The following is a 26,882-nucleotide window of genomic DNA, read 5'->3' as shown; positions in this document are numbered from 1 at the left end:
TTTATCTCTGGCCTCATATTAATTGCAGAACAGCTTCTCCTTCAGAGCTGCATTACCTGGTCTGGGTGTGAGATGCAAACTACTGCATGTGTCACCTTACTCATGAATGATTTATTTGGCACCAACTGGCACCAAGCACCTCATTAACTAGATTTCTGGGGTCCTGCTCCTCTTTTTTTTTTTTGCCCCAGTGTTTTGCTAGGAAGCTTGGTATGGCCAAAAGGAAGCAGTGAACTCGAGGAGTTCAGCTTCATCTTGTGGGTCAGCTTCATCTTCTAGTCTCCTCATTCCTCCTCAGCAGGAGGCTGCAATAAGTATGTGCTCCTGTTTTTCCAAGTTGAGAGTTGATGCTCATCTGGCTGAGCTCATGGGAGCTCCTAATACTTCATTGCATCCACTAAAGTAGAAAGCAATCCCTGGAGATAAGATTTGGTTTCAGTCCTCACTACCGTCCCTGCCAGCAGAGCTGGTTGGTTCTCTCTGGACTTAGGATAGCTCTCAGCCTTCCAGCTGCCCTGGACCACTCTTTCTGGGGATGATTCTCCTCCTGTGCCTTGGTGAGACCCCCACCTGGAGTACTGTGTCCAGTTCTGGAGCCCCTAGTACAGGAAGGATCTGGAGGTGCTGGAATGTGTCCAGAGAAGGGCCACAAGGATGAGGGACTAAGGGAGTTGGGGCTGTTCAGACTGGAGAAGAGAAGGCTCCCAGGAGACCTTCTTGTGGCCTTCCAGGATCTGAAGGGGGCTGCAAGAAAGCTGGGGAGGGACTCTTGAGGGTGTCAGGGAGGGATAGGACTGGGGGGAATGGAACAAAACTAGAAGTGGGGAGATTGAGATTGGCTGTGAAGAAGTTGTTCCCCAGGAGGGTGCTGAGAGCCTGGCACAGGTTGCCCAGGGAGGTGGTGGAAGCCTCCTGCCTGGAGGTGTTTGCAGCCAGGCTGGAGGTGGCTGTGAGCAACCTGCTGGAGTGTGAGGTGTCCCTGGCCATGGCAGGGGGGTTTGGAACTGGATGATCCTTGAGGTCCTTTCCAACCCTAACAATTCTATGATGGTCACATCCTGCTCTCCTGCTGACATGCTTTGGCTTCATTATCCCCCAAACAAGCACTGTCCAGCCTTGCCAAGAGAGTCTGCATGGCTTACTTGAGCTGCTTACTTGGTCTTTCTGTCCAGCTGGCAGATGCCTCTGAAAACATGGATGCTCAACATCCCTGATGCTACGTGGGGTTAGGTGGCAAAACACTTCTTGGCAGGTCCCTCACCCTATCACCACAGGCCCATCCAAACAGTCCCTCCCCAGCCTTCCTGGAGGTCTTCTTCAGATAATGAAATGCATCTCTAAGGTCTCCCTGGAGCCTTCTCTTCTCCAGGCTGAACAGCCCCAACTCCCTCAGCCTGCCTTGATGGGAGAGGTTCTCCAGCCCTCTGATCATTTGTGTGGCCTCCCTCTGAACCCACTCCAGCAGGTCCATGTCCCTCTTCTGTTGAGGACTCCAGAGCTGTACACAATACTCCAGATGAGGTCTCACCAGATCAGGGGGGCAGAATCACCTCCCTTGACGTGCTGGCCATGCTGCTCTTGATGGTCTCACCATCATTTGATGATCTGGGTTGGTTTTTTTTACCTTTTATTGAGCCATGGACTTCAGCAAGGCCTTTGACACTGTCCCTGCAAACTGCTGTCTAAGCTGTCAGCCCCTGGCTTGGACAGCAGCACTCTGAGCTGGGTTAGGAACTGGCTGGAGGCTGAGCCCAGAGAGTGGTGGTGAATGGTGCCACAGCCAGCTGGCAGCCAGGCACCAGTGGCGTCCCCCAGGGATCAGTGCTGGACCCCAGGCTCTTTAAGCTCTTCACTGATGATCTGGATGAGGGCATTGAGTCAGTCATCAGCACATTTGCAGATGACACCAAGCTGGGGGCAGATGTTGGTCAGTTAGAGGCCAGAAGGGCTCTGCAGAGGGACCTCGACCCACTGGACAGATGGGCAGAGGCCAACAGGATGGCATTCAACAAGTCCCAGTGCCAGGGGCTGCACTTTGGCCACAGCAACCCCAGGCAGAGCTCCAGGCTGGGGTCAGAGTGGCTGAGAGCTGCCAAACAGAGAGGGACCTGGGGGTGCTGATTGACAGCTGCCTAAACATGAGCCAGCAGTGTGCCCAGGTGGCCAAGAAGGCCAAGGGCATCCTGGCCTGCATCAGGAACAGTGTGGCCAGCAGGAGCAGGGAGGTCATTGTGCCCCTGGACTCTGCATTGGTTAGGCCACCCCTTGAGTCCTGTGTCCAGTTCTGGGCCCCTCAGTTTAAGAAGGACATTGAGAGACTTGAAGGTGTCCAGAGAAGGGCAACAAGGCTGGGGAGAGGCCTTGAGCACAGCCCTGTGAGGAGAGGCTGAGGGAGCTGGGGTTGCTTAGCCTGGAGAAGAAGAGGCTCAGGGGAGACCTCATTGCCCTCTACAACTACCTGAGAGGTGGTTGTAGCCAGGTGTGGGTTGGTCTCTTCTCTCTAGCAACCAGCCCCAGAACAAGAGGACACAGTCTCAAGCTGTGCCAGGAGAGGTTTAGGCTGGAGGTGAGGAGAAAGTTCTTCACTGAGAGAGTAATTTGTCATTGGGATGTGCTGCCCAGGGAGGTGGTGGAGTCCCCATCCCTGGAGGTGTTCAAGAGGGGATTGGATGTGGCACTTGGTGTCATGAGGTCTGTGATGACAGGTTGGACTCGATGATCTTTGAGGTCTCTTCCAACCTTGGTGATTCTGTGATATTCAGGCAGAGGAGAACTGGGTGTTGTCTCCCTCCATCCTGGTACCCTGTGACAGTTTCCTTTGGTCCATGAGTGTTTAAGTAGCTAAAAAACTGAACTTTTGGTTGTGTTGTGTGGGGGTTTTTTGGGGGGGTGGGGTGGGGGAAGGTGAGGAGTAGGCAAGAAGGAACAAAGGAAATATTCCTTATTCTTTCTGGGCTGTTTCTTAGCTCAAAAAATTAATTAGAAAAGGATATTCCCTGGATTTAGGGTTTAAACTTTGTGTCAGAAATGTTAATCAAGGCTGCATTAGCCAGATTTTCCTTCAGGAGTCTGAGGTGGAGGGGTGGTGGGGTGGTGGTGTACAAGAGCAGTGGAGGTGTTTCAGGGACAGGTAGGAGGTGGCTCACAGAATCAGTAAGGTTGGAAAAGACATGGAGAGATTTGGCAGCATGGACCTGCAGAGGGGAAGGGTCTGCCCCCCGCAGAGGGGAAGGGTCTGCCCCCGCAGAGGGGATGAGTCTGCCCCCCCCAGAGGGGAAGGGTCTGCCCCCCGCAGAGGGGAAGGGTCTGCCCCCCGCAGAGGGGAAGGGTCTGCCCCCGCAGAGGGGAAGAGTCTGCCCCCGCAGAGGGGATGAGTCTGCCCCCCCCAGAGGGGAAGGGTCTGCCCCCCCAGAGGGGAAGGGTCTGCCCCCCGCAGAGGGGAAGGGTCTGCCCCCCGCAGAGGGGAAGGGTCTGCGTCCCGCAGGGGGGAAGAGTCTGCCCCCCGCAGAGGGGAAGGGTCTGCCCCGCAGAGGGGACGGGTCTGCGTCCCGCAGAGGGGACGGGTCTGCCCCCCGCAGAGGGGACGGGTCTGCGTCCCGCAGAGGGGAAGGGTCTGGCCCCGCAGGGGGGAAGGGTCTGCCCCCCGCAGAGGGGAAGGGTCTGCCCCCCGCAGAGGGGAAGGGTCTGCCCCCCGCAGAGGGGACGGGTCTGCCCCCCGCAGAGGGGAAGGGTCTGGCCCCGCAGAGGGGAAGGGTCTGCCCCCCGCCGAGGGGAAGGGTCTGCCCCCCGCCGAGGGGAAGGGTCTGCCCCCCGCCGAGGGGAAGGGTCTGCCCCCCCGCAGAGGGGACGGGTCTGCCCCCCCGCAGAGGGGACGGGTCTGCCCCCCGCAGAGGGGACGGGTCTGCCCCCCGCAGGGGGGAAGGGTCTGGCCCCGCAGGGGGGAAGGGTCTGCCCCCCGCAGAGGGGACGGGTCTGCCCCCCGCAGGGGGGAAGGGTCTGGCCCCGCAGGGGGGAAGGGTCTGCCCCCCGCAGAGGGGACGGGTCTGGCCCCGCAGGGGGGAAGGGTCTGCCCTGCAGAGGGGAAGGGTCTGCCCCCGCAGAGGGGACGGGTCTGGCCCCGCAGGGGGGAAGGGTCTGCCCTGCAGAGGGGACGGGTCTGCCCCCGCAGAGGGGACGGGTCTGCCCCCGCAGAGGGGAAGGGTCTGCCCCCGCAGAGGGGAAGGGTCTGCCCTGCAGAGGGGACGGGTCTGCCCTGCAGGAGAGGAGCACCGTGCTCTCCACTTCCCAGAGCTGCTGCAGTGAGGGTTCACATCTCATCTAGTTGGTGTTTCGGGGTGGTGTGGGGGGTGTGTGTGTTATTCCTCTATTGGGTTTGTAGCATCTTTTCCAGGCTGGTTTTAAAAGCTTCCAGGTGATGAGGAGGCCTTTGGCCCCTGTTTAACACCTCTGGGATGCTCCTGCTGAGCCCAGACTCCTGTTTTCCTTTGCTTTTTCTTTTGTATCAGTTCATCCTGCCTCCTCCCATCCCCTGTACGTGAATCTCATGAATAGTTGCATGAGAGCAGCTCCCAGGAGCCAGCCTGCATCTAATATTTAGGGGGGGGTTGAGAATCCCTTTGGCTTCTCTCCTAGGCAGAGCTGTGCAGGTATTGATGGAGGTCTCAGGCTGATTTCCTGTTGGAAGTGCTCAGAAGGGGAGGCAGTTTGCCTGCCCTGGTTGCACTGGCAATGGCCATGGCTGCTCTGCACCTCTTTGCCTGTGCTCCTGAGTCTTGCCCTGATCTTCAGCAAATCTCAGGCTTTGGAAGGTGCTGCACCAAGTGCTTTCCTGGGCTGGCAGGGCACCTTGTGCATTCCTGTCTTCAGCTTACAGCTCTGCTGTAAAATACCAGCTTAATCTGCTGTGATTTCCCCCTTTATAGCCCCATGATGCTCAGTGCTTATGCTTCCCTTGGTCTTTATCACCTGTTTTATATAAACTCCCCACTCTGGGAAGTCTGAATACTTCGATTTCAATGCTCCTCTGCTTCTTTGACTCTCCTTGGACAAAGATGGGAGTGGACCACCAGCTAATTTCCTTTAAAATGAGTTTAAAACTCAATGCCTCAAATCCCAAAAGGGATCCCTGGAGATCATCTAGTCCAACCCCACCCCACCCCACCCCCACCCTGCTTAAGCAGGATCACCCACAGTAGGTTGCCTAGGATTGCAGTGTACAGGGGAGTGTGGAATCTGTCCAGACAAGGGAAAGTTTAGGCTGGAGGTGAGGAGAAAGTTCTTCCCAGAGAGAGCTGTTAGCCATTGGGATGTGCTGCCCAGGGAGGTGGTGGAGTCCCCATCCCTGGAGGTGTTCAAGAGGGGATTGGATGTGGCACTTGGAGCCATGGTCTAGTCATGAGGTCTGTGGTGAGAGGTTGGACTGGATGATCCTTGAGGTCTCTTCCAACCTTGGTGATTCTGTGATTGAAAAACAGCCCCTGTTACAGGAAGGATCTGGGCAGGGACACCTCACATTAGCCCAGGTTGCTCAAAGCCTCATCCAGCCTGGTCTTAAACACTCCCAGGAATGAAGCACCCACAACCTCCCTGGGGGCAGCACATTCCAGTGTCTCACCACCCTCACAGTAAAGAACTTCTTCCTGGGGAGACCCCACCTGGAGCACTGAGTCCAGTTCTGGAGCCCCTATTGCAGGAAGGATCTGGAGGGGCTGGAAGGTGTCCAGAGAAGGGCCATGAGGATGAGCAGAGGGCTGGAGCTGCTCTCCTATGAGGATGATCTTTGAGGTCTCTTCCAACTTTATTGATTCTATGATTTTATGACAGACTGAGAGAGTTGGGGCTGTTCAGTTTGGAGAAGAGAAGGCTCTGAGGAGACCTAATTGTGGCCTTCCAGTATCTGAAGAGGGCTACAAGAAAGCTGGGGAGGGATTTTTGAGGGTGTCAGGGAGGGATAGGACTGGGGGGGATGGAACAAAACTAGAAGTGGGAAGATTGAGATTGGCTGTGAGGAAGAAGTTGTTTCCCAGGAGGGTGGTGAGAGCCTGGCCCAGGTTGCCCAGGGAGGTGGTGGAAGCCTCCTGCCTGGAGGTGTTTGCAGCCAGGCTGGAGGTGGCTGTGAGCAACCTGCTGCAGTGTGAGGTGTCCCTGGCCATGGCAGGGGGTTGGCACTGGCTGATCCTCGAGGTCCCTTCCAAGCCTGACAATCCTGTGATTCTATGAAGAGGGAAGGACAGGTATCACTGGAAGGGACTGAGACTTGCTGGCAGAGCTGCTTCTGGGAGGCAACTTTCTCCTTGCCTTTTGGCACAAACAATGGCTGGAGGCAGATTTGCATAAAACTCATTAGGAAGGGGGGGGGAAGGTACAAGTTTCATAAATCTTGTGATAAATTAACACCATATCCTTCCCAACATGATGTATTAATTTGAGGATGAAATGAATGGCTCTGTGATCATTGTTGGTAATTATGAGGCTCCCAGGCAGTTTGGAGAGGAAATTACTTTTAAGAGGGCTTTTGAAGTGCAGGAACCCTTTTTGTAGCAGGAATGTCTTCACAGATCCAAATTCCTTCCTGCTCAAGTGTTTTGTTCCTTGTTTACTCTCCTGGTTTGCTTCTTTTCCTTTGTTTTTGGTGGGGTTTTTTTTGGATGCAGTTGTATTTACTTCTCTCTTTCATGCTGATGCAGCTTATGCTGGCTGGAGGCTGAGCCCAGAGAGTGGTGGTGAATGGTGCCACAGCCAGCTGGCAGCCAGGCACCAGTGGTGTGCCCCAGGGATCAGTGCTGAGCCCCATCCCCTTTAACATCTTCATTGATGATCTGGATGAGGGCATTGAGTCAGTCATCAGCACATTTGCAGATGACAACAAGCTGGGGGCAGGAGTTATCTGTTAGAGGGCACAAGGGCTCTGCAGAGGGATCTTGCCAGGCTGGACAGATGGGCAGAGTCCAACAGGATGGCATTCAACAAGTCCAAGTGCCAGGGGCTGCACTTTGGTCACAACAACCCCATGCAGAGCTACAGGCTGGGGTCAGAGTGGCTGAGAGCAGCCAGGCAGAGAGGGACCTGGGGGTGCTGATGGACAGCAGCTGAACATGAGCCTGCAGTGTGGCCAGTGGCATCCTGGCCTGGATCAGGAAACAGTGTGGCCAGCAGGAGCAGGGAAGTCATTGTGCCCTGTGCTCAGCACTGCTTAGGCCACACCTTGAGTCCTGTGTCCAGTTCTGGGCCCCTCAGTTTAAGAAGGAGGTTGAGTTGCTGGAAGGCAGAGAAGTGCAACAAAGCTGGGGAGGTGTCTGGTGCACAGCCCTGTGAGGAGAGGCTGAGGGAGCTGGGGTTGCTTAGCCTGGAGAAGAGGAGGCTCAGGGGAGACCTTCTTGCTCTCTCCAACTCCCTGCAGGGAGGTTGTAGCCAGGAGGGGGTTGGTCTCTTCTCCCAGGCAAGCAGCACCAGAACAAGAGGACACAGTCTCAAGCTGTGCCAGGGGAAGTTTAGGCTGGATGTTAAGAAGACATTCTTCATAGAGTGAGTAATTGCCCATTGGCATGTGCTGCCCAGGTGGGTGCCTGCATGCACAGCACCTACCAGCAGAGCCTCTGTTTGCCCTGATGCTAATGTCACAGAAGTTCAATATGCCATTGATTTTTGCTTTTTATTTTTGGTAATTCCCCCTCCCCTCTCATTTCTCATCAAGTTAACTAAAGTACTGGGTAAATAGCAAAGAAAACCCAAAAAGCCCTCTCTTAGAGCTGCTGCTTCACAGAATCACAGAATGGCTTAGGTTAGAAGGGACCTCAGAGATCATCTACTCCAACCTCCCTGCTATGGGCAGGGATGCCTCTCAACTAGACTCAGCTGCTCCAGGCCTCATCCAACCTGGCCTTGAACACCCCCAGGCAGGAGGCATCCCCAGGCAGGAGGCATCCACAGCCTCCCTGGGCAGCCTGTTCCAGAGTCTCACCACCCTTGTACTGAAGAACTCCTTCCTAAGGTCCAGCCTGAATCTCCTCTCCCTCAACTTCAAACCCTTGTCCTGTCTCTAGACACCCAAACAAGAGGACACAGTCTCAAGCTGCACCAGGAGAAGTTTAGACTTGAGGGGAGGAGAAAGTTCATCACAGAGAGAGTTGTTAGCCATTGGAATGTGCTGCCCAGGGAGCTGGTGGAGTCCCCATCCCTGGAGGTGCTCAAGAGGGGTTTGAATGTGGCACTTGGTGCCATGGTTTAGCAGTCATGAGGTGTTGGGTGACAAGTTGGACTTGATGATCTTTGAGGTCTTTTCCAATCTTATTGATTCTATGATAAGTCCCTCTGCAGCCTTCCTGTGGGATCCCTTCAGGTATTGGAAGACAGCTCTGAGGTCCCCCTGGAGTCTTCTCTTTCCCAGGCTGAACACCCCAGCTCCCTCAGCCTATCCTCATAGCAGAGGTGCTGCAGCCCTGGGATCATCTTTGTGGCCTCTGGACTTGCTCCAACAGCTCTGTGTCCTCCTTGTGATGGGCACAGCAGAACTGGCTGCAGTGGGAATGCTTTGCTCTTCTCCTGCTGCTGTGCTCTTCCTTTTTCAGCAGCTTTAAACACCTTTTTAAAGGTCTCCACAAGAGCTGGGGTGGGGGAACAAAGGCAGGCTATGCCTCTCTCCAAGGTTTACTGCTGGTTGTCAGGTCTGCTTATGGATTCTGTCTTGACACTGACTCCCCACTTAACATAACCAAATGCAGCAGAGAAATTACAGGCTCTGTCTCCTGCTTGGCTTTGAGTGTCTGAGGAGCTAGGGAAAGCTCTCTGCTGTGCCTTTTGCTTCCCAGCTTGACAAACTCCTTCAGAAATGGATTTGACTGCACAGATTTGTTTTCCCTCTTCTCTGTCACCTCTGTCTGGCTCCTTTCCCCTCCTGTGTGCGATGGGTGATGGCAGTAGTGCATGGAACAAATCCAGGGGAGGGCTGTGAAGATGATCAGAGGGCTGTGGGGACAAGCTGGGAGAGTTGGGGCTGTTCAGGCTGGAGAAGAGAAGGCTCTGGGGAGCCCTTAGAGCAGCCTTCCAGTACCTGAAGAAAGCCCTGTAAGAAAGCCCTTGACAAGGGCTTATAGTGATAGGATGAAGGGCAATGGGCTGAAGGTTGAGGAGAGCAGATCTGAAGTGAAGATCAGGAAAAAATTCTTTCCAGTGAGGGTGGTGAGACACTGGCACAGGTTGCCCAGGGAGGCTGTGGATGCCTCCTCCCTGGAGGTATTCAAGGCCAGGCTGGATGAGGCCTTGAGCAACCTGGGCTGGTGGAAGGTGTCCCTGCCCATGGCAGGGGTTTTGGAACTGGATGACCTTCAAGGTCTCTTCCAACTGAAACCATTCTATGAATCTCTGTGTATCCTGGACCTGCTTGTTCAGAGCTTTCCCCCCCTCTCATAACTGGTGAAGACCTCCTCTGTTTCTGATGGCAGAAATGGTTCTTTCCTCATCTATTTATTTATTCATTAGGAGACCCTTTTTTGAGTGGTGCTGCTGTCTTCCCACCCTTTTTCACTCCTCCTCCAGCACAGTAACTAAAGCAGAAGTGGCTTTGGTGCTGGAGTAAGCTGATGCTTCCCATTAGCACCTGGAAAGAGAAGCGTGTAACGCTGAGCTCAGTTTGAATCGGAGGAGTGGAAACTCTCTCTGCTGTGTGGTGCTGGAAAGTTTGGGCTCAAGTGATGGAGCCCTTTCTAGGAAGGAGGCCAGAGAGTATCTGTTGAGGTTATGTTTATGGAAATGAGCTGGCAGCCACCCTCCCTGAGGGAGAAAGACTTGGAGATCACAGAATCGTGGAATGGCTTAGGTTGAAAGGGACCTTAGAGATCATCTACTCCAACCTCCCCCACCATGGGCAGGGACACTTCTCAATGAGACTTGGCTGCCCAAGGTCTCATTCAACCTGGCCTTGAACACTTCCAGGAAGGAGGCATCCAGGAGGTGTTTAGGAGGAGACTGGATGGGGTGCTTGGTGCCATGGTTTAGTTGATTAGATGGTGTTGGATGATGGGTTGGATGCAATGATCTTGAAGGTCTCTTCCAACCTGGTCTATTCTATTCCATTCCCTCCCTGGGGAGCCTGTTCTAGAGTTCCACCACCCTCCTACTGAAGAACTTCTTCCTAAGATCCAGTCTAATCCTACTCTCTCTCATCTTAACACCATTCCCCCTTGTCCTGTTGCTAGACACCCTTAAGAAAAGTCTCTCTTCAGCCTTCTTGTAGGATCCCCTCAGGTACTGGGAGACAGCTCTAAGGTCACAGAATCACCAAGGTTGGAAGAGACCTCAAAGATCATCAAGTCCAACCTGTCACCCAACACCTCATGACTGCTAAACCATGGCACCAAGTGCTTTATCCAGTCTCTTCCTAATGATGGTGGTCTCTCCAGTGATGGTGACCCCACCACCTCCCTGGGCAGCACATTCCAATGGCCAAGCTCTCTTTCTATGAAGAACTTCTGCCTAACATCCAGCCTAAACCTCCTCTGGCACAGCTTGAGACTGTGTCCCCTTGTTCTGGTGCTGGTTGCCTGGCAGAAGAGACCAACCCCTTCCTGTCTACAACCACCTTTCAGGTAGTTGGAGAGAGCAAGAAGGTCTCCCCTGAGCCTCCTCTTCTCCAGGCTAAGCAACCCCAGCTCCCTCAGCCTCTCCTCTCAGGGCTGTGCTCCAGACCCCTCCCCAGCTTTGTTGCCCTTCTCTGGACACCTTCCAGCAAGTCAACATCTTTCCTAAACTGTGGGACCCAGAACTGGACACAGGACTTAAGGTGTGGCCTAACCAGTGCTGAGTCCAGGGCAGAATGACCTCCCTGCTCCTGCTGGCCACACTGTTTCCTGATCCAAGCTAGGATGCCCTTGGCCTTCTTGGTCACGTGGGCACACTGCTGGCTCCTGTTCAGCCCACTATCAACCACTACCCACAGGTCCCTCTCTGCCTGGCTGCTCTCAGCCACTCTGGCCCCAGCCTGTAGCACTGCCTGGGGTTGCTGTGGCCAATGTGCAGAACCTGGCACTTGGATGTGTTCAATCTCCTGCCCTTGGCCTCTGCCCATCTGCCCAGCCTGGCAAGGTCCCTCTGCAGAGCTCTTCTACATTCTTTCTGTACATAATTTGTTTCCTAATAACCACCCTCAACCTCTCCTGGCACAATTTCAGGCCATTTCCTCTCGTTCTGCACACCTGACACTATATTCCTGGTACTGACACATGGTTGTCCCATGTCCCTGCCAAGGAAGGGAGCAGGCAGAGCCAAGGAAATCTGGTGGCAGCTACTTGTGGGGGTGGCCTCAGTGTCAAAGGACTCTTTGCTGCAGGGTGAGGATGACAAATGGGGTTTATGTAATTTGTGCTGGTTTCAGGAGCTGAATAGCAACCAAGGATCCTCTGTGCCAGCTTGTGACCTTGGAGGAGGACCACAGGCACTGCTCTTGGCATAAGGGCACTGTCCCTGCTGCTCCCCTCCCCAGTGCCTCTGGGGCTGGCAGCCTCTGGACTGCTCTCTGTACTGGTGGCAGAAGATGGGGAGTCAAGAAGCTGAGTTGTGACTGTGCTCACAGACAGGATCCAGAGCAGAGGCTGGGAGGTGACTGTGCTCACAGACAGGATCCAGAGCAGAGGCTGGGAGGTGACTGTGCTCACAGACAGCATCCAGAGCAGAGGCTGGGAGGTGACTGTGCTCACAGACAGGATCCAGAGCAGAGGCTGGGAGGTGACTGTGCTCACAGACAGGATCCAGAGCAGAGGCTGGGAGGTGACTGTGCTCACAGACAGCATCCAGAGCAGAGGCTGGGAGGTGACTGTGCTCACAGACAGCATCCAGAGCAGAGGCTGGGAGGTGACTGTGCTCACAGACAGCATCCAGAGCAGAGGCTGGGAGGTGACTGTGCTCACAGACAGCATCCAGAGCAGAGGCTGGGAGGTGACTGTGCTCACAGACAGCATCCAGAGCAGAGGCTGGGAGGTGACTGTGCTCACAGACAGCATCCAGAGCAGAGGCTGGGAGGTGACTGTGCTCACAGACAGCATCCAGAGCAGAGGCTGGGAGGCGACTGTGCTCACAGACAGGATCCAGAGCAGAGGCTGGGAGGTGACTGTGCTCACAGACAGCATCCAGAGCAGAGGCTGGGAGGTGACTGTGCTCACAGACAGGATCCAGAGCAGAGGCTGGGAGGTGACTGTGCTCACAGACAGCATCCAGAGCAGAGGCTGGGAGGTGACTGTGCTCACAGACAGCATCCAGAGCAGAGGCTGGGAGGTGACTGTGCTCACAGACAGCATCCAGAGCAGAGGCTGGGAGGTGACTGTGCTCACAGACAGCATCCAGAGCAGAGGCTGGGAGGTGACTGTGCTCACAGACAGGATCCAGAGCAGAGGCTGGGAGGTGACTGTGCTCACAGACAGGATCCAGAGCTCAGGAGGGGTTAGAAAGGATGAGCCAAGGAGAAAGAGGCACTGGCTTTAAAAGCAGGGATTAAAATGCTTTTAATATGAAAGGGTAGCTAAAGTCTTGAGTCAAAAAGCTAGCCCAGCCCTTGGAGAGACTCCTATTAACTTCACTTGGGTATGGATCAGACCTTTTAAGAGTACATCTTATTAAGTAGCTAATTAGAATCTTGCCCCTTCTGTTGGATCCCAGTGCCCTCCATCCCACCCCACTTCATTCCTGTGCAAACTGTGTCAGGTTCTTGCTCTGGCAGCCTCTTCATCCTCTGCTTCTTTCCCCAGCCCTGCTTCCCAATCCCTCCAGGAGCCCTGGGATCTTTCTGGAGGGTTTTCTTTCTCTCCTTTCTCATCTCCCCCTGGAAAACCAAACCAATGAAGAGGGCACAGCCCCTTCTCCTCCTTGGCAAAAAAAGAAAGGGCAAGCAAAATGCCCAAGCTGAGAATGCATGCCAGGTGCTGAGACAGGAGTTCATACCTGGGGAGAGATAAAGGACACCCCACGAAGGGGCCAAGCATAACAAGAAAGTTAATAAAATCCAAGCAGGAACCATACAAGAGGCAGCAACACCAACACCAACAAAAAAGGAGCTCCCAAGGTCACTCAGAGTTCAGGATGAGCAGAAAGAAGGAAATCTGTGTATGGGAGAGAGAGAGAGGGGGAGAGAGAGGGAGAAGTAGCTGTGATTGAGAGAAAGGAGGCGAAAGGAGACAAGATAAATTGTGATTATCTGGTGGAATCAAGACACTTAACTGCCCTGTCTGATTCTGGAGGGGAAACAAATGGAGCCTATAACTTTGCACTTCAAAAGGGTAATTTGTTCCCCCTCCCTCAGCCCTCGCTGCAGCCGGGTTGGCACTCGTGGCAGCTCACACAGCACCCAGGGAGAGGCAGGGCATCTTCTTTGCCTTTGGAAGTGCCCTGTGAGGGGTGTCTGGCTGATCTGGAGCTCCCTGGGCTGTGTCTGAGTGAGGCCTTCTGCTTTTTTTGGTGGTTCTCCAGCGATACAGGCACGTGGGAAGGAAGAATAAACTGCAGCAGTACAGGTTGGGAGGTGATCTGCTGGAGAGCAGCCCCCTGGAGAAGGACCTGGGAGTCCTGGTGGATGACAAGTTCTGCATGGGACAGCAATGTGCCCTGGTGGCCAAGAAGGTCAATGGGATCCCTGGGGGCATTAAGAGGAGTGTGGCCAGCAGGTTCAGGGAGGTTTTCATCTCCCTCTGCTCTGCCCTGGTGAAACCACACCTGGAATATTGCATCTAGTTTTGGGTTCCCCAGTTCAAGAGGGGCAGGGATCTGCTGGAGAGAGTCCAAGGGAGGGCTGCAAGGATGCTGAAGGGACTGGAGCACTGCCCTGTGAGGAGAGGCTGAGAGCCCTGGGGGTGGTTAGTCTGGAGAAGAGAAGACTGAGGGGAGACCTAATCAATGTCTATAAATATCTGAGGGCTGGGGATCAGGAAGGAGGGGACAGGCTCTGCTCAGCTGCACCCTGGGATAGGATAAAGGGGCAAGGGATAGAAACTACATCACAGGAGGTTCCATCTCAACATGAGGAGGAACTTCTTCACTGTGAGGGTCACAGAGCACTGGAGCAGGCTGCCCAGAGAGGTTGTGGAGTCTCCTTCTCTGGAGCCTTTCCAGCCCCATCTGGATGTGTTCCTGTGTGACCTGTGCTGGATTCTATGGTCCTGGTGGAGGGGGACTCAAGGTGTGGCTTAACCAGTGCTAAGTCCAGGGGCACAATGACCTCCCTGCTCCTGCTGGCCACACTGTTCCTGGTCCAGGTCAGGATGCCATTGGCCTTCTTGGCCACCTGGGCACACTGCTGGCTCATGTTGAGCCTACTATCAAAGAGAACCCCCTGGTTCCTTTCTGCCTGGCTGCTCTCAGCCACTCTGACCCCAGCCTGTAGCTCTGCCTGGGATTGCTGTGGCCAATGTGCAGAACCTGGCACTTGGATGTGTTCAATCTCCTGCCCTTGGCCTCTGCCCATCTGTCCAGCCTGTCCAGGTCCCTCTGCAGAGCTCTCCTACCCTGTAACAGATCAACTCCTGCCCCCAGCTTCCTGTCATCTGCAAACTTACTGATGATGGACTCAATGCCCTCATCCAGATCATCAATAAAGATATTGAACAGGCTGGGGCCCAGCACTGATCCCTGGGGCACACCACTGGTGCCTGGCTGCCAGCTGGCTGTGGCACCATTCACCACCACTCTCTGGGCTCAGCCTCCAGCCAGTTCCTAACCCAGCTCAGAGAGCTGCTGGCCAAGCCAGGGGCTGACAGCTTGGCCAGGAGTTTGCTGTGGTGAGTTTGTGCTCTGCTTGAGGAACTTGAACTCCCCAGCAGCAGGAGGTAGCTGTAACACAAAGGGAGAGCAAAGAGTTAAGTGTTTATTCCCTGGCTGATTTCTTTCTTTCTCAGCACACAACCCATGAATGTGACTATGATTAGAACTGGGTGGGACAAGGTTTTCCTATTCAGCAGGATTCTAAAGCTCCTTTCTCTTCCAGTGAGATGCAACCAAAACCTTTTAGAGTTTGAAGTATTTATGGTTCTGGAAAGAATTGCAGATATATTCTTCTGATCTGAGTTTTCTTGAGTGGGATGTAGGAGAGGGGGGGAGGAAGGGGGGGAAGTCTGTTTGTCCCAGAGAGACATGGCCCTGGGTTTATCTTGTCCTAGTTACTGCCTTTCACTGCCATGTGGACAATCACAGCCTTGCTTGTTTCCTGGGCTGAAGAAACCTTTGCCCAAGGCTGGCTTCAGGTGCCCTCCAAAATACCACCAGCTAGCAGCTTGCTTCACATCAAGTTTGAAGCAGTGAAGGGTCACTTTGTGTCTCTGGGCTTGCCTTCACTGAAGGGATGGGAAGATTACAGCTGAACTGGCTGATTGCAGTGGTTTGGATAAGGGCTCTTACACAAAGATAAGATAAGAAGAAATGGCCTCAAGTTGTGCCAGAGGAGGTTTAGGTTGGACAGGAAAAAAGTCTTTCCCAGAAGGATCAATAAACCTGGCCCAGGCTGCCCAGGGCAGTACTGTGTCCAGTTCTGGGCCCCTCAGTTTAAGAAGGACATTGAGACACTTGAAGGTGTCCAGAGAAGGGCAACAAGGCTGGGGAGAGGTCTGGAGCACAGCCCTGTGAGGAGAGGCTGAGGGATCTGGGGTTGCTTAGCCTGGAGAAGAGGAGGCTCAGGGGAGACCTTCTTGCTCTCTACAACTCCCTGAAAGGTGGTTGTAGACAGGAAGGGGTTGGTCTCTTCTCCCAGGCAAGCAGCACCAGAACAAGAGGACACAGTCTCAAGCTGTGCCAGGGGAGGTTTAGACTCGAGGTGAGGAGAAAGTTCTTCACTGAGCGAGTCGTTCGTCATTGGGATGTGCTGCCCAGGGAGGTGGTGGAGTCGCCGTCCCTGGAGGTGTTCAAGGGGAGATTGGACGTGGCACTTGGAGCCATGGTCTAGTTGTGAGGTCTGTTGGGACAGGTTGGACTCGATGATCCTTGGGGTCTCTTCCAACCTTAGTGATACTGTGAGACTGTGATCTTTAAGTATTAACATTTTGTCCTCTTCTTGGCTGCGCTCGAGATGCCCTGAGTCATCTCGCTCTTCTTTATCACAAACGAAGCAGCTCAAGCTTTTAAAGCCCTTGGCAAGTACAAAGCACTTCTGCTAGCTCTTCAACATTTGTGACTTCCTCTTGCATCCGGTCCTGAAGATGATGTGACCAGCCAAGCAGTTTGCAGAACGGCAGCCTTGGCAAAACCAGGTGTCCAGCCTTAAAAGTCATTCCTCTGAGTGCCCAAAAGAGCCCTGTGGCTCTGCCAGCCAGCACATGGAAACTGCTCCTTGTATTGCTTGGACCACCAGGCCTCCCATCACAGCTGTTTTCAGGGTGTTGTTCTCTGCAGCTGTGCTCCACCAGCCTTTTCCCAGGGCATTTGGAGCAGGGTCATGAAAACAGAGTTGTACCACATGTGCCCAAATAGCACAGCAAAGTGGGAGCTGAAAGGGACCTCTGGAGATCATCCAGCCCAATCCCCCTGCTAAAGCAAGGGCACCCACAACAGCTGGCTTGGGATCACAGTGTCCAGGTGGGTTTGGAATCACTCCAGGGAAGGAGACTCCACAACCTTTCTGGACCAGCCTGCTCCAGGGCTCCAGCACCCTCACACCAAACCAGTTTCTTCTCACGTTCAGATGGAACCTCCTGGGTTCCAGTTCATGTCTGTTGCCCCTTGTCCTCTCACTGGGCACCACTGAAAATAGTTTGACTCCATCCTCTTGACTCCCACTGCTCAGATATTGATGGAAGTGTTTAGGAGGAGACTGGATGGGGTGCTTGGTGCCATGGTTTAGTTGATTAGATGGTGCTGGGTGATAGGTTGGACTTGATGATCTCTGAGGCCTTTTCCAATCTGTTCTGTTCTACTCTGCTCTGCTCTGTTCTACTCTGCTCTGCTCTGTTCTGTTCTACTCTGCTCTGCTCTGCTCTGCTCTGCTCTGCTCTGCTCTGCTCTGCTCTGCTCTGCCCTGCTCTGCCCTGCTCTGCTCTGCTCTGTTGGTCAGATACCTTCTCAGTCTTCTCTTCTTCAAGCTAAGCAGCTCCAGGCCTCTCAGACCCCTCAGCACCTTTGTAGCCCATCTTGGACTCTCTCCAGTAATTCTTTGTCTCCCTTGAACTGGAGAGCCCAGAACTGACCCTAATTGGACGTGGCACTTGGTGCCATGGTTTAGCAGTCAGGAGGTGTTGGGTGGCAGGTTGGACTTGATGATCTTTGAGGTCTCTTCCAACTTTATTGATTCTACGATAATACTCCCGGTGTGGCCTCACTAGGGCAGAGGCTTCACCTGCCTGCTTGTTCCTCCCCATTATTTGCTATGCTGTCAGCTAAGCTTGCACCACCAACAGCTTGATGCCGTGCTAGGATGTCCCTCTAAGCACAGCTGGTGGCTTTGGGAGCTGCCAGGCAGCTCAGCCCTCCCTTGAGCTTGCGGCGCGGATGCCGCACAGCACCAAATCTTCAATCAAGAAGTCACACAGTGCCAAGTCAAAAGTCTTGCAGGACTCCATTATTTCCTTGCAGTTCCCTTTATCAGCCAAAGTTGTAATCTCCTTCAAGAGCACAATCAGGTTTGTTTGACAAGGCCTATTTCCCATCAAGTGGTGTTGACTGGCGTTAATTATGATCCTATCGTTTAATTCGTTATTAATGGAATATATCATATCAGCTTTTCCCATTATTTCCCCCATGATTGATATCAGCCCAACTGCTTGGTAATTGCTAGAGCAGCTCTGCTGGCTGAGCTGTGCTGCCACGTTCAGCCTCTGATCTGCTGGAGCTTGCCTCCTCTTCCCAAATGGATGAGATGTTGACACCTGTTCTCCCAGAACAGAGGTTGAAGGGAGACCTTATTGCTCTCTACAACTAGAACCATGCAATTGTCAGGGTTGGAAGGGACCTCAAGGATCAGTGCCAACCCCCCTGCCATGCCCAGGGACACCTCACACTGCAGCAGGTTGCTCACAGCCACCTTCAGCCTGGCTGCAAACACCTCCAGGCAGGAGGCTTCCACCACCTCCCTGGGCAACCTGTGCCAGGCTCTCACCACCCTCATGGGGAACAACTTATTCCTAATATCCAATCTCAATCTCCCCACTTCTAGTTTTGCTCCATTCCCCTCAGTCCTATCCCTCCCTGACACCCTCAATAGTCCCTCCCCAGCTTTCTTGTAGCCCCCTTCAGATCCTGGAAGGCCACAATTAGGTCTCCTCAGAGCCTTCTCTTCTCCAAACTGAACAGCCCCAACTCTCTCAGTCTGTCCTCATAGCAGAGCAGCTCCAGCCTTCTGCTCATCCTCATGGCCCTTCTCTGGACACATTCCAGCACCTCCAGATCCTTCCTGTGCTGGGGGCTCCAGAACTGGATGCAGTACTCCAGGTGGGGTCTCACCAGAGTAGAGTAGCTGTGGTTCAGAGAGAGCAATTAGCCAATGCACAGCTTGACTCCTCCACCATCTCTGATGCCTGAGATCATAGAATCAACAAGGTTGGAAAAGACCTCAAAGATCATCAAGTCCAACCTGTCACCCAACACCTCAGGACTACTAAACCATGGCACCAAGTGTCACATCCAATCCCCTCTTGAACACCTCCAGGGATGGGGACTCCACCACCTCCCTGGGCAGCACATTCCAATGGCTAACAACTCTCTCTGGGAAGAACTTTCTCCTCACCTCCAGCCTAAACTTACCCTGGCACAGCTTGAGACTGTGTCCTCTGTTCAGGTGCTGGGTGCCTGGGAGAAGAGACCAACCCCCACCTGGCTACAACCTCCCTGCAGGGAGTTGGAGAGAGCAAGAAGTTCTCCCCTGAGCCTCCTCTTCTTCAGGCTAAACAACCCCAGCTCCCTCAGCCTCTCCTCACAGGGCTTGTGCTTGAGGCCTCCCATGCTTCTGATGACTTTTGATGAGGGTGAGGAAGGAGAGGAGCTGTGGTTCAGAGAGAACAATTAGCCAATGCACAGCTTGATTCCTCCATCATCTCTAGTGCCTGAGATGACCATGCTTCTGCTGAGCTAATGTGACTTTTGGTAAGGGTGAGGAAGGAGAGGAGCTGTGGTTCAGAGAGAACAATCAGACCATGCACAGCTTGACTCTTCTTGCTGCTCGAGGCATCGTAGCACCACGGGAAGATGGTTTGGAAGCGACTTAAGAGGGGAAGGCTGAAGACCTGTGCTCCCTGCCAAAGGGAATCTTCCCAGGATTTCTTCTCTTCTGTCCCATTTAGCTCATGACTGCTCTCTTTTCTGCCTCTCCTAGGTTCCTCAGTGACTCAGCTGCTGGCCAGGGACCTGGACGACGATCCTCTGGTCTTTGGCGTGGTGGGGGAGGAGGCCAGCCGGTTCTTCGCGGTGGAGAGCATGACTGGTGTTGTCTGGCTCAGGCAGCCCTTGGACAGAGAGGTAATGTCATCTGCTGCTGAGAAGGTCTCTGCTAAGATAAATGGTGTGGCTCTCCACCCAGCTGCAGCCCGGGTGGTGTTCCCACATGGAGGTGGCGATCCAAACGTGTCCGTGTCGGGGTGCGTTCCTCATCGTGTAGGGTCTCCTGTTCTCCTGTTTCTGGGCCCCTCAGGTTAGGAAAGAGGTTGAGATGCTGGAAGGTGTCCAGAGAAGGGCAACAAAGCTGGGGAGGGGTCTGGAGCACAGCCCTGGGAGGAGAGGCTGAGGGAGCTGGGGTTGCTTAGCCTGGAGAAGAGGAAGCTCAGGGGAGACCTTCTTGCTCTCTCCAACTCCCTGAAGGGAGGTTGTAGGCAGGTGGGGGTTGGTCTCTTCTCCCAGGCACCCAGCCCCAGAACAAGAGGACACAGTCTCAAGCTGCACCAGGGGAGATTTAGGCTGGATGCTAGGAAGAAATTCTTCATAGAGGGAGTGATTTGCCATTGGAATGTGCTGCCTGGGGAGGTGGTGGAGTCACCATCACTGGAGGTGTTTAGGAAGAGACTGGATGAGGCACCTGGTGCCATGGTTTAGTTGATTAGATGGTGTTGGATGTATAGGTTGGACATGATGATCTTGAATGTCTCTTCCAGCCTGGTTTGGTCCATTCCATTCCATTCCATTCCATTCCATTCCATTCCATTCCATTCCATTCCATTCCATTCCATTCCATTCCATTCCATTCCATTCCTCCCCACTACTTAGTGCTGCCTTTGCAGAGCTGTGAAGATGAAGCCCATTAACACAGATCAGGTGTGGACAGTAGGTCCAGGCTGGGGCCACCCAGATGTGGGGAGGCAGGGGAGCAAGGCTATAGGTGCTGCTCATGCTGGGAAAGGACAAACCCAATCAAGAGCAAAGAAAAGAGAGTGTTTGGAGGTTTTTTTCCCACCCCTTTCCCCTCCACCTCCCTGTGCCAACAGCTGCTGGCATGAGTCATAAATCTTCTCTTATTCAATTCCTACTGCTTCCCAATACTTATGATACCAATCTTGAGCCAAGGAGGGTGATCAATAGATTTTTAGGTGGCTGTTGGTGGAGGGTGGGAAGGCAAGGAGCTGAGAGAGCTTGGGGCCATGGTTCAGGGGTGCTGAGTAGGGTTCTGGGCTGGACTTGGTGATCCTGAGGGTCTTTTCCAACCTGAATGTTTCTGTGATGCTGTGAATGCATGACTGGGCTGAAATGGAAGGGGAGCCTGCACCTATCCACTGATCCCAGGGCCTCAAAGCCTGCAATATGGGGAAGAGGGTCAAGGCAGACACGTGTGTGATGTGGATAAGAGAAAGGAGTAGATGGCAGTTTGTGGTGGAGGTGGCAGGCTGACATGGGAGGGAAGGGATGGAAGCAGAGAACACTGCCTTGGATGCCTGCAATCAAAGAGCCAGAGGTGAGAAAGCCCTGAAAGAAAAGCAGCAGGGAGAGAAAAGCAAGAAATCAATTCTTGTACAACGAGGGTGAGAAAGAGGCTTGAAAAAGGAGAGAGGCAGAGGGAATCACAGCAAGGGAAATGGTGCAGGAAAAGGGAAAAGAGAAAAAGAAGAGGAGGCAACAGTGTAGAGGCAACACAAAGTTGCAAAAGGTGTATATTTGTTCTTTGTTACTCCCACTAAGATCAGAGGAAACAAAAAGGCAGCCCCTGAGTCTGAAAAAGCATGTATGAAAATGAAGGGTGGGAACAAATTCACCTGTGGCAGCTTTCTCTGACTCTTTTATTGAGGAGCAAAATGTCAGAGTGCTCAACAGGTTGCTTCTTACCTCCTGGTTTTCCTCTCTTCTTTGCCTGCTTTGTCCCTCGTGGTGGTACTGATGAGGAGACAGAGGAGGAAGATGCTGATGCAGCAGGGTGGGATGGCACAGGGAGCAGAAGCTCTCCTCTCCATCAGCATTTCAGCTCTTCATTCTGCCCACAAGCCTTGCTGCCCCAAGGCAGGAACTGAGCAAGGCTTGAAGTCCCCAGCTGTGTGCATGGAGGGGCAGAGGAGGGCTGCATGCTCTGGTTCCCCAAATGCTTCTCCAAGTTGAATTCACCACCCTGGTGCAAGCAGAGCTCCTGGGCTCTGGGCACCAGAGGCTGCTGCCTGTCCCTGAGCTGATCTTATTAGGACTAAATCAACCACATCTGCAGCATGGAGAGCCATTTCAAGCTTGCTTTCCAGCATGATGCTTGGGAAATATCAAGTTGCTGCGCTCTGGCAGGGATTGGGGCACCGGGGGTGGGAAGGGATTTCTGGGAGTAGCTGGAGCACAGTAAGCAGATGGATGTGGTGGCCCAAGTCCTGTTAGCCATCCCTGCATCATTCCTTGATAAAATGTGAATTAGACAATTGCTGGTGGGAAGAAAAAGAATGATCAGGGAGAGGAATCTTCCTCCACTGTAGAATCATAGAATTGTCAGGGTTAGAAGGGACCTCAGGGATCATCCAGCTCCAACCCCCCTGCCATGGGCAGAGACACCTCACACTACAGCAGGCTGCTCACAGCCACATCCAGCCTGGCTGCAAAAACCTCCAGGCAGGAGGATTCCACCACCTCCCTGGGCAGCCTGTGCCAGGCTCTCACCACCCTCAGGGGCAAGAACTTCTTCCTAACATCCAATCTCAATCTCCCCACTTCTAGTTTTGCTCCATTCCCCCCAGTCCTATCCCCCCCTGACACCCTCAACAGTCCCTCCCCAGCTTTTTTGTAGCCCCCTTCAGACACTGCAATGTCCTCCTTGCCCTGACATCAAAATAATCCCCACTTGTCCTTCACCCCAGTTGCAGTGACTTTACTATATTGCCTTTTAAGACCAAGCTGTTAATTTCATCATAATAATGTTAATAAGCTGTTCAAGAAGGACAGGGAACTGTTTGAAGAGGGTACAGCAAAGGTCTACCAAGATGATGAGGGCACCAGAACATCTCTCTTATGCAGAGAGGATGAGGGACTTGGGGCTTTTTTAGCCTGGAGAAGACTGAGTGGGGATCTTATCAATGCTTATAAATACTTACAGGAGGAATGTCAGGGGGATGGGGCCAGGCTTTATGCAGTGATGCCCAGTGACAGGACAAGAGGTAACAGGCACAAACTTGAACAGCTAGAAAGTTCCCTCTAAACCCATGAGGAGGAGCTACTTTACTTTGAGGGTGGCAGAGCAATGGAACAGGCTGCCCAGAGAGGTGGTGGAGTCTCCATCTCTGGAGTCATTCAAAACCCCCCACCTGGACACCTTTCTATGCAACCTGCTCTAGGTGACCCTGCTCTGGCAGGGCGGGTTGGACCAGATGATCTCCAGAGGTCCCTTCCAAACCCTACCATTCTGTGATTCTCTAAGGTGGTTAATAAGAGGCAGAGAGGGTTGCACAGGCATTTTTGGGGGGCTTATGGGATTTTAGCCAGATCTTGACACAGACCCTGGGCTTGGCTCCACATTCCCAGCTCTGTGTGATCCCAAGTCCTGCTGTGTGGCAGGGAAGTTGGTAATGCAGTAGCCACAACAAGGAGATACCCTCGGTGAGACCCTCCTGAATTGCCATCTCAAACAGAAGCTAATTACACAGCATTCTCTTGGGGCTTTCTTCTCTTTTGCACAGTCCCTCTGTGTTGCCATCAGAGATGGTGCCAGGTCACAGCACTCTGAGAGTGGAAAGCTGCATTTCTTTGCCTTGCACTTCCTCCCTCTCAGTGCTACATGTAGGCAAGGGACTGGGCAGTCGTGCAAAGAGAGATGGAGTTTGCTTCATAAAAGGATTTCAGTTGGAAAGGACCTTAGAGGTCATCTAATTCCAACCTCCCCTGCCACAGACAGGGGCACCTTCCCCTAGATCAGGTTGCTCGAAGCCCCATCCAGTCTGACCTTGAACACCTCCAAGGAGGGGGCATCCACAACTTCCACAGCTGGGCAACCTGTTCCAGTGTCTCACCACCCTCACTGGAAAGAATTTCTTCCTAATCTCCAGCCTACATCTGTCCTACTCAACCTTCAATCCATTCCCTCTTGTCCTACCACTGTAAGCCTTTGTAAAATGTCCCTTCCTAGCTTTCTTGTAGCCCCCTTCAGGTACTGGAAGCCTGCTCCAAGGTCTCCTCAGAGCCTTCTCTTCTCTAGGCTGAGCAGTCCCAACTCTCTCAGTTTGTCCCATAGTGGAGGTTCTCCACCCCTCTGATCACCTTTGTGGCCTTCTCTGGACCTGTTCCATCTTGACCTTCTTGTGTTGGGGGCACCAGAACTGGATGCAGGTCTCCAGGTGGGATCTCATCAGAGCAGAGCAGAGGGGCAGAATCCCCTCCCTGTGCTGCTGCTCTGACTGCTCTGGACGCAGCCCAGCACACAGCTGGCTGCTGGGCTGCCAGGGACCACTGCTGCTCATGGGGAGTTTGTCACCAGCTGGCACCCCCAAGTCCTTCTTCTCCAGACTGCTCTCCAGCCACTCCTCACCCAGCCTGGGTTTGTGCTTGGGATTGCTCTGACCTTGCCCTTGGCCTTCATGAGGTTGGCTTGGGCACACCTCTCAAGCCTTTCCAGGCCCCTCTCTGCGGCATCCCTTCCCTCCGGCGTGTCACCTGGACCACACCACAGGTCAGGCAGCAGGTTCTTCTCATCTGCTTGAGCCTAGCTGTCTGTTCAAAGTGCTTGGCTGCTAGATGGGGAGTGGACTCCTGAGTCCCACATCCTCCTGACCCAGGGCAGATCAGCTCTCCTTGCCTGTGGAACACACCAGAGCCCCTCCGGTGTGAACATCTCTCAGCGGTTTCGACTCTAACTTTGGGAAATTGCACTCGAGGGCCTCTTCTCTTCTTGAAGGTCCTGAAAGCATTTTGCATGCAATAACACTGGCTAAAAAGTCCCCAGCCTGCCATCTGCAGATAACCACTACAGGACCTTTAATTACACGTTCTTCTTCTTCTCCCCTTTCAGACGAAGTCAGAATTCACGGTTGAGTTTTCCGTCAGCGACGACCAAGGGGTGAGTGTGGCTTCTCATTTCATGGTCTGTGGCATGGGCTGAAGGGAGCAGGGAGGAGGAATGGAGGACTGGGACACATTGGAGGAGGGACCTTCTGCATTGCCCTTGGTGTGTTTGTGTGGGTGGGTGCCTGGGGAAGTGGGGCCCTCCCCCGGCCGTTGCTTGCCAAAAGCTCAAGTCAGACAATGCAGCCACGAGATTGCGTTGGGGTTTTTGAGCACTGTGTCCAGTTCTGGGCTCCTCAGTTTAAGAAGGGCATTGAGATACCTGAATGAGTGCAGAGAAGGGCAGCAAGGCTGGGGAGAAGTTTTGAGCATAAGCCCTATGAGGAGCAGTTGAGGGAGCTGGGGTTGTTTAGCCTGGGGAGGCTCAGGGGAGACCTTCTTGCTCTCTACAGCTTCCTGAAGGCAGGGTGTAGATGGGTGGGGGGTTGGTCTCTTCTCCCAGGTAAGCAGTGGCAGAACAAGAGGATACAGTCTCAAGCTGCACCAGGGGAAGTTTAGGCTGGAGGTGAGGAGAAAGTTCTTCCCAGAAAGAGTAATTGGCCATTGGAATGTGCTGCCCAGGGAGGTGGTGGAGTCACTGTCCCTGCAGGTGGCACTTGGGGCCATGGTGTAGTTGTCAGGTGGTATTAGGTACTAGGTTGGACTTGATGACCTCTGAGGTCTTTTCTAAGCTGGTTGATTCTGTGCTTCTGTAAATGCCTGAACAAAGCTGATAACCACTGGTTGTCCTCCTGACCACAGGTGATCAAAGGGACAGTCAACATCCAAGTGGGAGACGTGAACGACAACGCCCCACAGTTCCACAACCAGCCCTACAGCGTCCGCATCCCAGAGGTAGGGATCACTGCAGCCTCTCCTTGCAGCCTGGATTCTGGGTTGGTTTTTTCCCCTCTCAGTGGCCACATTCACTGTCTGGTTGCCACTGCAGAGCTGTCTGCTTGGTGGCCTGAGTGCCACCAAAATATGGGACGGTCCTCCTGCCCTGGAGCCTCTCCCCTGGGGTAGGGGAGAGGATTAAACCTCAGGAAGTTGTTGTCTGCCGATAGGCAGCAGTGAGGTGTCGGTGGTTTGGGTGCTGGGGAAAGGCAGAGGTTGGGAGCTCAGAGTCTTTGCAGCCTTGGTGATGTCTTTCCCGTGATAAATGTGAAGTTTGAAGATAGCTGTAAGAGGGAATCCATTTCTTTTTCTTCTTCCCATGAGACAGGGGTGATGTGCAGCCTCTTGTCACAGAGGTGAAGAAATATTTCTCCAGGTGCTTAATGTCTAGTAGCAGAGTCCTGCCCAAAGGCTTCTGTCCTTGCTGCTGGTTTCCTTCATCAGCTTTGTAGCAGGACTTTGTCCCATGATGGTCCTAGGAATAGAATAGGTGGGAAGGAACCACGGGAGATCATGTGGAGGTCATGTGGTCCAAGCTTCTGCTAAAGCAGAGGGAATTTCCATGTTGTATCAGGTCACTCAGGGCTTTCACTCAGCCACAGCGTCGAGTATCTCCATGGACGGACTTGCCACAGCCTTCTGCCGTTCTCTGCGCTGAAAATGGCAAAGGAGGTGACATCCAGTGACATCAGGGAGAGCTTCTGCACCTAGAGCTCAGCTGGGGAGAGAAATGGCAGGGTTTGAGGTGTGATGGGAATTGAAGCTTTAAAGCTGGCAGTGGAAGGTGTTTGGTGGCTCAGGTCAGGCTACTGCACGTGAAGCAAGGGATTAGCAGGGCGTTCCATGTCTTCCAGTGGAGGAAACATCTCCATCTCCTTTTTGTACTTTAGAGGCAGGGCAGAGCCATTTTTTTTTTTACCCAGAGCATGCCTCAGGGTGTGGATGAGGTCAAGTGTTGCCTCTGTGTGTGTGAAATCAAGCAGTCTTTGGTAATTGAGAGGTACAAACGATTGTGTTACAAGGGTGTATTTAATATGCTGGCTGCTGGTGCCCTGCCGTGCTGGGCTTTGATCTTTCCCTGTCTCTCTGCTGCGAGGATGAGGTTTCTTCATTAAGTTTGCTTGTGATGTATGAGCCTGAGAGTTTTAGTTCTCATCTTGGAGCCAAGTCATCTGAAACCTCCCTTTGAGAATGGCACTGGGTCAGAGTCATTTCTCCCCCTCTTTAAAGCACGAGCGGCGCAGAAATGACTTGGCAAAAAAACCTGCCTGAGCTGCTGCTCACTTCTGCCTTTTCTGCTGAGACCTCTGGAAGCTGATGGGTGGCTGCCTTGACTCCCTGCTGCTCCTCCCCGTGTGGGACTGTCTGCAGAAGCCTAGGAAGCCAAGGGAGGTTCAGACTGCTGTTAGGAAAAACATTCCTTCACAGCAAGGGTTATCAAACCTTGAGAGTGGTGGTGAATGGTGCCACAGCCAGCTGGCAGCCAGGCACCAGTGGTGTGCCCCAGGGATCAGTGCTGGGCCCCAGCCTGTTCAATATCCTCATTGATTATCTGGATGAAGGCACTGAGTCCATCATCAGTAAATTTGCAGATGACACCAAGCTGG

At 53.4% G+C, this 26,882-nt stretch overlaps 1 protein-coding gene across 1 annotated transcript in view; it reads left to right on the top strand.

The window, feature by feature from the left end:
- CDH23 (cadherin related 23) overlaps positions 1-26,882 on the top strand; it is a 334,982-nt gene that overhangs the window by 55,414 nt on the left and 252,686 nt on the right. The window contains exons 4-6 of the mRNA XM_054174778.1: positions 19,271-19,413; positions 24,347-24,394; positions 25,141-25,233. Coding sequence (XP_054030753.1) covers positions 19,271-19,413; positions 24,347-24,394; positions 25,141-25,233 — 284 coding nt within the window. The remainder of the gene's footprint in view (positions 1-19,270; positions 19,414-24,346; positions 24,395-25,140; positions 25,234-26,882) is intronic.

This window comes from Dryobates pubescens, chromosome 30, assembly GCF_014839835.1.
Source record: "Dryobates pubescens isolate bDryPub1 chromosome 30, bDryPub1.pri, whole genome shotgun sequence".
NCBI lineage: Eukaryota > Metazoa > Chordata > Aves > Piciformes > Picidae > Dryobates > Dryobates pubescens.
The sequence above is the reverse complement of the archived record's forward strand: the minus strand, read 5'-3'. Positions and strand labels throughout refer to the sequence as shown.